The following is an 8,501-nucleotide window of genomic DNA, read 5'->3' as shown; positions in this document are numbered from 1 at the left end:
TGTTCAGCGTGAATTTAATTCTTGTGCCACTTGTTGAGAAGCGCTTTTAATTTGCCTGTTGTTTCCTTGTTTTGGTTCTGTGCTTTCCTGTCCCTCAAGGCCCTTTCCTGTCATCTTTTCATTCCAAATGTATTCAGACTAGAATTTGCCGTTCGGTGTCGGCCATTTGTTTGTTTTTATGCAATTAGTGGGAATATCTCTGCCCTTAAATGACTCTCTCTCCTTCTCTCTCTCTGTTTCTCTCTCTCTCTCTCCCTCTCCCCCTCTTCCAGGGAATGCCAGAACATACTAAGCGAGAGCCAGGACCTCGGTAGCAGTAGCGAGACCTTCAGACAGTTTGAGGGGGGAGTGAAACTGGGAATCGGATCCTTCAATCTGGTGAGGCTTCGCCATCAAAGCATTAAGCACTAAGACATCAGGAAACCCCAGCGTTGACTGTGCAATGGCCAGCACCAATCTGTGGCTGGGTTTCCCAGAAAACACTCCGCCATTTTTATCTGTTAATTGTTTGAATCAATCTGGAGCAAGAAGATGAGGGTTGTACTTGCACAGTGTGTCCCCCCCCCCTCCCCCCGTAGTTATCAGTGATTGGATAGAGGTGCATCGCAGTGTGAAGTCTTTCTGCAGTTCCTTCTCTCTCTGTGAGAGTCTGTTCTTTGTTTTTCAGATGCTGTCGCTCTTGCCTGGCAGGATACTGCGCTTGCTTGAATTTATCGGCTTTTCAGGGAACAGAGTGAGTTCCTGTCGCTCCTCATCCCATAATGAGCCATTATGCTGTCATTATGCTCCAATCTGAACAAGAGCTCCCCCTGCTGGTCCCTTTAACAATAACAACCACAGTATCCCATCTTACAGTATCCTATCCCATCGTCGTAAACAGGTGGTGACTCAAAGATGATAAACTGTACTTTCTGGATTAAAAGAGACACACATATTCAGAAGGACATAATTGTGGGGGAAAATGTGAATATACTGGTGATTTGGTGAAGCCGGGCAGCGTGGGAACTGGCCAGAGTCGCGAGATACCGGGAGGGCCTGAGGGTCTGTCCAATCAGAGGAGGGAGGTGGGGAAACGCGGGCTGCCCTGGGCTCCAGAGGGGAGCGATGGAGAGGGATGTCGAGCACTGTTACTGCAGTGTGCCAGATTTTTACCGTTTTGGTTCAGACCCCTCCTGCGCTGGCTCAGAACGGCCCAGCTGTGTGCGGGGCACTATCTGTGGTTACTGTTACCGTGGCGTCAGCCTCCCCTCTGCCTCCTCAGGAATTCGGCCTCTCCCAGCTTCGGGAAGGAGCTGCCAGTCACAGCCTCCGTGCCATCCTGTGTGTTCTGACCCTGCTGCTGTACCACACCTACGTCTGCCTCATCCTGGGTAAGACAGGGCTGCATCTGACACAGCTGACTATGCTCCTGTAACACACCTGAGTCTGATTCATCCTGGGTAAGACACAGCTGACCCTGCTGCTGTACCACACCTACGTCTGCCTCATCCTGGGTAAGACAGGGCTGCATCTGACACAGCTGACTATGCTCCTGTAACACACCTGAGTCTGATTCATCCTGGGTAAGACACAGCTGTCTCTGCTCCTGTAACACACCTGAGTCTGATTCATCCTGGGTAAGACACCGCTGTCTCTGCTCCTGTGACACACCTGAGTCTGATTCATCCTGGGTAAGACACAGCTGTCTCTGCTCCTGTGACACACCTGAGTCTGATTCATCCTGGGTAAGACACAGCTGTCTCTGCTCCTGTAACACACCTGAGTCTGATTCATCCTGGGTAAGACACAGCTGTCTCTGCTCCTGTAACACACCTGAGTCTGATTCATCCTGGGTAAGACACAGCTGTCTCTGCTCCTGTAGCACACCTGAGTCTGATTCATCCTGGGTAAGACACAGCTGACTCACACTGTTTGTGCTGACTCAAGGTACTGGGGAGGGAAATCTGGTAGAAGCTGAGGCCCTCCTGGAGCCCTACCTGGACAAATTCCCAAAGGTGAGTAAGGAATCCACAATGCCAGTGCATACAACCATTCCACTCTACTCTAGGAATTGCAATCCGTTTGCATTTAAAATGAATTTCCTCTACATTGTCAGGAAACCCACTAGATTCTGCTGTATAATGTCATGAAAGACCCATCGATCAAGGCCATTCCACACGTGTGTATGCCCTGTATCAGTAAATGAAATGAAAATAAATACACCAGGGCCCTCTTTGTGTTGTGCTGTGCTATTTATGATGTCTAATTTACGTTGCACTTTCTTTGCTTTTTTTAAAGGGATCAATCATCTTGTTTTACGCAGCCAGGATCGCGGTGCTCAGAGGAAGCTTTGAGAAGGTGGGTTCTGCTTCTTCAGCGCAGGCTGGGTCACTGCTGTCTGTCTCCCTGTGTGCACAGGCCTGGTCACTGTGCTGTCTGTCTCCCTGTGTGCATAGGCCCAGGTGAAGTTCCAGGAGTGCATTGCCGCGCAGCAGGAGTGGAAGCAGATCCATCACCTGTGCTACTGGGAGCTGATGTGGTCCCACTCCTTCCAGCAGGACTGGCTGCAGGCCTACCGCTACGCGGACCTCCTGTGCAAGGAGAGCCGCTGGTCTAAGGTACAGCCTGGCGTCCAATACCTGCGGCTGTGCGTCTTCACCATGTTCTCCTTTTGCTGTGTTTAAGCCCTTTAAGGGGTGAGATCACAATTATGTGATTAGAATATACTGAACTGAACATTCTAAAGCTGATGTCACAATCACTGCTGGTGACTAGAACATGGAAGACTAAAAAACTTTCTAAAAAAAGGGGGCTCTTCAATCTTTTCAGAGTTTTAGGTATTTAACCTTTTTTTTCGGATTTTAAATGTTTGCAGGCTATCTACGTGTACCAGAAAGCGGCCATTTTGAGCATGCTTCCCGAGGAGGAGGCTAAGAAAGCGGGGGAAAACGTGGTGGAGTTATTCAGGTTAGTGGACAGCATGCCACCCCTAATTTATCACCTTGGGTCAAGAATAGAGCAGAAAGCCGGTGCCTCTCAGACAGCAGAGCGTATATAATAATGATGGGACGTGGCTGCAGGCAGGTGGAGGGCCTGAAGCAGAGGCTGGCTGGGAAGTCCATCCCAACGGAGAAGTTTGCGGTGAGGAAGTCGCGGCGGTACTCCTCCAGCTCGCCGGTGAAGCTGGTGATCCCGGCGCTGGTGAGTGAGGAGCTCTGTCTGTCTGTCTGTCTGTCTGTCTGTCTGCCTGTCTGCCTGTCTGTCTGCCTGTCTGCCTGTCTGCCTGTCTGTCTGTCTGCCTGCTGTCTGCTCTGTCTGCCTGTCTGTCTGTCTGTCTGCCTGCCTGTCTGCCTGCCTGTCTGTCTGCCTGTCTGTCTGTCTGTCTGCCTGTCTGCCTGTCTGCTGCCTGTCGTCCCGCATTGTGAGGCCTCGGGGGGGGGGGGGGGGGGGGGCTCATATCGCCCTGTATATTTGGGGGCAACATTAGCTCAGGAGGTCGAGCGGTCTTCTGGCACCAAGACTCCCCATCGCTCCCAATGAGCTGATTTGCGCTTGCATGGCTGCCTTGATCACCCGCTGTGTGTGTGTGTGCGTGTGTGTGTGTGTGCGTGTGTGTGTGTGTGTGTGTGTGTGTGTGTGTGTGCGCGTGTGTGTGTGAATGGGTGAATGAGAAGCATTCATTGTAAAGCGCTTTGTGCCGTAGTTGCTAGAAAATGCACTATATAGATATGTATTCAGAGCACTGAAGCTTAACGAGACAAATGTTAGCTGGCAAAGTGATTTTACAAGGCTATCTGATGTCAGAGTGGGCTCAAGTTAGATGATTTTCTTTGTGTGTCTGTGTGTGTGTCCTCCCCCTCACAGGAGATGATGTACGTGTGGAACGGCTTCACCATCGTGGGGAAGAGAGCCGATTTGACAGAGGGGCTGCTCGTCACCATTGAGAAGGCAGAGCAACAGCTGAGCAACGACCCCAGTGAGTGACAGCAGCGAGCGGTGGGTCGCGCCTCCGACAGAGCTAGGCGTGCTCACCCAGGGCGGCTAACACAGAGGTGGCTCAACATGAGGGGCGTGGCTCCACACAGTGGGTGGCTCACACAAGGGGCGTCACCCGATGGTGTGCACAAGAGGCGGCTCACACAGTGGTGGGCTTACACAGCGGCTACCACGATGGGTGTGGTTTACCATAGGCCACACACGATGGTGGGGCTCACCCGATGGTGTGGCTTGCACGCCGTTTAAACACTGCATCGCTCTCCCTCTGCGCACCCCCCCGGTTGAGGCCTGACCCCTGACCCCTGCCTTTTCTTTCATCTCCCCTCCGCTCAGATCCCACCGAGTACCAGCCGGACGATCAGTGCCTTGTGCAGATGCTGAAGGGCCTGTGTCTGAAACACCTGGGGCGGCTGCTGCAGGCAGAGCTGTGCTTCACCCAGGTGCTCTCCAGGTACCCCAACAACCCCCCTCCCCCCCCCCCACAGCAGTATATAACATTTCACTTGAAAACAACAAGGCATTTAATAACTTTTAGTGTAAGAGAATTTTCGATGTGCTGTGTTTTAAAAGCAGAATTTTCAGGAAATATTTTCACCAACTACAGATGCTCGCATTTTCTCTGTTTTTGTAGTGAAAGGAGAATAAGATACGACCATTACTTGGTGCCGTTCACCCTCTATGAACTTGGGCTCCTGTACAAACAGCAAGGAGATGTTGCCAAGGCAACCAGGTTCATTGAGAATGCTAAGTAAGTCCCTTTTCACATTATACAGTACGCATGCGCCACTCCTAGGACAGCAGTCCAAACATTGAGCCTGTTAAACGTCTAATATCTCATTGTGTGAGACTTTCACCAGATGAGGCTGCAGGGTTAGGGGACAGTTTTAGGGACAGTTTTGGGGACGGAGATCTGAAGGGATGGAGTGGGGAAACGATTCATAGCATCCGAAAAATAGATTTTTGTTCAGAAAATGTAGTAATTAAAATTATTTTATTGCAATTGTTTTTGGATTCTAGTTTAATCCATATGTTGCTCAGACCAGAAATTAATTGGGAGACACTTGAAGCTAAATACAGACTTTATTTTCATTCCACTTCCTTCTTGCTCTACAGACTGAATTACAAAGACTACTCCATGGAGTCCAGGTTACACTTCCGAATCCACGCTGCTCTCAGTAGCCTGAAAAGCTCCCCGGTCTCTACACCTTAACTCCACCTGCTTAACCACACCTGCTGTGTGCTGCCTTCTGAGGCAAAAGGGTGACCTCTCCAGCGCACCTCTGTCCTAAATCCACTCCATCAGTTACTTTGAAGCTTTATATTTTTTTGCAAAAAAAAAAATAGACGGTAAAAATATACATATTTATTTTTCTTTAAGCGGACTGAAGGAGGAGAAGCTGAGCAGAATGAAGAAGCTATCCCTGAAATTTGCAGCACATTTTATTACCCTGCTCTACAGGCCTCTCCTTCTGGTTTTTACCACAAAACAAACAACTCACAGTTTCAGCAAGACGGTTCGTCAATGCTGAGAGCACACACTGGTGCAATGATAATATTGAACACTAGTAGGATATTTCCAAGGTGAAAATTTCTGTTGTAAGAGATATACAGCTGTGCTGAAGGGTAAAATTTAAACAGGATGTATATCTCTACGTATATGACATTTTCTGAAATATTTATTGATGGAAAATGCTCCATTCTAGTGTGAACATTAAGTACTGTAACACTTATGGAATAGGTTTGCCTTTCAACTATTTAAACAATTTTCATAGTCTTGTATACACAGTGGCTTACGCCAGGGACGCACAATATTTGAGTTTGGAGATGATGTACCAGATAAGAAACTCTTCTTAGTCAAACGTAGATGGTCACAGAGAATTTATTTATCTGCAAACCCAGCAGTCATCTGCTACAGGCCTGGCGTCTCCTCAGGCCAGCAGCAGGCTGGTCTGCGGGTCTCAGTATCGTTTAGGATAGTTCAGCGTATCCGCATGTAAACAGGACCTACGGAGTCCACGTGTCTGGGGTTAGAATCGTACCATTAAATGTGTGAAGACTGTGTGGAGAAAAACAAACTCCAAGCAGGTGAGGCCACATTTCCTCCTGCTCCTCTTAAGAAAACCAAAGAATGAAGTACACAGAAAGATTGTCGATTGAGCTTTTCTTCCAGTTCCAGTGAGTATGTGAATGATTTTGGGGGAAGAAAGGAAAGGGCATTGCTGGTATTTGCACATTTGACTGTTTCTGATCATTTTAATGTGTAATATTCATGTTTCATAGCAGAAGACTGCATCTGTGTTGCTTTACCAAGGGTGTGGACCTGCAACCCGGGAAACGAAGACCTTAGTCAGTTCACAGGCCACAGACTGTTTCCACTAGTTTGATATTCTTACCCGGTGATCATTTAATACATTACCCAATTTAACAGTTTCCACTTATGAGTAGTTTATTCAGTCCATGCCCACTTGAACAGATAAGTGCTTAGTATGGTACCAGATAGGAGCAAATACAAAACTGGCGCCATTTTGTCCCTGTTGATTACATGTAAATGCAGTCTATGTGAATGTATTGTGCTGTCTTTGAACCTGACCAAATGTGTCTGTCTGTATGTTTGTCAGTACGCTCTGTTTTGCAGTGTGTGGGTACATTGAGATTTCACCTTTCACGCTGTTGTCGCGCTTTTACAGAATAGCGTTTGACGGTGTCTTTGAAGAACTGTCAGGAAAAGTGCAATAATCACAAAATTTGATGAATATTTGATAAACTTTAGTGCTTTTCTCGCATCAGATATTTTATGCTGTGGTTTGTTATAGTGCAGACATCACAGACGGTAACAACAATACCATCTTAGCAGCTATTTCCAGTAATATTTAACTTTTGAAGAGCAATAATAGTTGGATAGTAGTAATTGGTTCAGTGTTCCTGTACAGTGCATTTTGTCCATCACACATAATAATAAGATTTGCTTTCATTCAGGTTTGAAGGACATGCTTTAAACACAAAGTAGAAGAAATTATTCTGGTGATTTCACATTGATCTAGCACTACAGTAACATCCCCAGCACTTAGAGTATGCATACCTGTATTTTGTTAATAATGCAATAAAGTCCCATAAAAATATTAAATGTTAAATAAAAAATTAATAAATAACATTTAAAAATGCATCACCATTTAAGTTAAAGGCAAAGTGCATTGCCTGGGGTTTGAATACTACGCTCCACAGTACAGAACTTGAACTCTTTAAGACATTTCTGAAAAATATGAACTATATGGTAAATATGAACTTTATCAATTAACCTTCTTACCAAACTGACACATTTCACAATTCAGTAAAAAATAAAGATTTAAATTCAATCAAATCAGTTTGAGAGTAATGTATACTCTTACGAGTATACTTTACTCTTAAAGAGTTTAAGAGTAATGTGTCATTCTAAGCCATGACATAACTGCTGCTGTCCATATATTATTTAATATTCTCATCCTCACTGTGCTATGTAGAAATAACTCTATTTATATTTGTACTCCATAATATCATGAAAGGACTGAAATATCCTATTGACATAAAAAAAATAGGATTAATAAAGATTAGATTTTCTGTGGAGAACATTAAATCATTTTTAAAAATGATTTATAGTAGAGCGTGTTGCTGTATTTCCAAGATGGCTTGTATTTGTTCAGACCTCAACTCTCTCAAATCTTTGTTCTTTGTATATCCTGCCAAAGTATTGTTAATGAAACTTTGCAGATAGCCATTTTATAGCACAAAGTTATGTCACATGTCCTTTGTTTCATTGGTCTATTATTTTTATCCACTGAAAATGATGAAATCACTCCGTACCTTATGAGCAGATATTAATTTGATTATGGAAAGGCAAATCACTCCACGGCTTGTGATGATGAGTCTTACTTCATGGATATAGCCTACAGATCCTAATTATGATCAACCTCCAAGGTGGTAACTAAGTAGACTTTGTATACACTGGTTATCAAATGGCATAGGTTAATAATTCATGACATTCTTCCCTATGGTTTGGTATATAAAGAATATGTATATGGGTGTCATGAATAGGACTACTGCTTTGATGTGTTTGTACTGTACTGTGCAGAACTCTGGAGTAGTTAACTGCCTAATACCGCCATTTTGAGGATGCCCGGAACGTGTGGAGACAAAAGTACCGGTCCCAGCAATTAGCCTGATTCATTCCTGTTTTTATTTGCTGTTCTTTTCATCTTGAAGTTAGGTACTTTCTGTTTTTCTTTGCACGTGTTACTGTTTTAATTACTTAAGTTGCCTGTTGTCTGAAAATCAAATTTTTAACTGTTATGGAAGAAATAACAGTCTGCTCAACTTGTGTATTTCGCCTGCTGTGCAGAGTAGAATTCAGCTTCAGGATCCTGAAAAATAAAGCCATGGGTTTGAGTTACCAAAATCATGAGTTTGCTTTGTTATTGCTTCCTTGCTCAGAAGGGATATGCTAAGACATACACGGTAAAGGCATTGCCCACATTCTGGGTTTATTTATTTGT

General features: G+C 45.2%; 1 protein-coding gene across 4 annotated transcripts in view; it reads left to right on the top strand.

Moving 5' to 3' along the window:
* LOC135260101 (tetratricopeptide repeat protein 39B) overlaps window positions 1-8,404 on the top strand; it is a 24,967-nt gene extending 16,563 nt beyond the window's left edge. For all 4 annotated transcript variants that reach the window (XM_064345278.1, XM_064345276.1, XM_064345280.1 and 1 more), the window contains 12 exons: window positions 273-378; window positions 668-733; window positions 1,262-1,370; window positions 1,927-1,994; window positions 2,278-2,337; window positions 2,436-2,597; window positions 2,855-2,946; window positions 3,060-3,180; window positions 3,844-3,955; window positions 4,309-4,426; window positions 4,607-4,723; window positions 5,089-8,404. In XM_064345278.1, the coding sequence (XP_064201348.1) occupies window positions 273-378; window positions 668-733; window positions 1,262-1,370; window positions 1,927-1,994; window positions 2,278-2,337; window positions 2,436-2,597; window positions 2,855-2,946; window positions 3,060-3,180; window positions 3,844-3,955; window positions 4,309-4,426; window positions 4,607-4,723; window positions 5,089-5,185 (1,228 nt within the window). In that variant the 3' untranslated portion in view covers window positions 5,186-8,404. The remainder of the gene's footprint in view (window positions 1-272; window positions 379-667; window positions 734-1,261; window positions 1,371-1,926; window positions 1,995-2,277; window positions 2,338-2,435; window positions 2,598-2,854; window positions 2,947-3,059; window positions 3,181-3,843; window positions 3,956-4,308; window positions 4,427-4,606; window positions 4,724-5,088) is intronic.
* Window positions 8,405-8,501: the final 97 nt, after the last annotated feature.

The sequence above is a fragment of the Anguilla rostrata genome, chromosome 7 (assembly GCF_018555375.3).
Source record: "Anguilla rostrata isolate EN2019 chromosome 7, ASM1855537v3, whole genome shotgun sequence".
NCBI classification, from domain to species: Eukaryota; Metazoa; Chordata; class Actinopteri; order Anguilliformes; family Anguillidae; genus Anguilla; species Anguilla rostrata.
The sequence above is the reverse complement of the archived record's forward strand: the minus strand, read 5'-3'. Positions and strand labels throughout refer to the sequence as shown.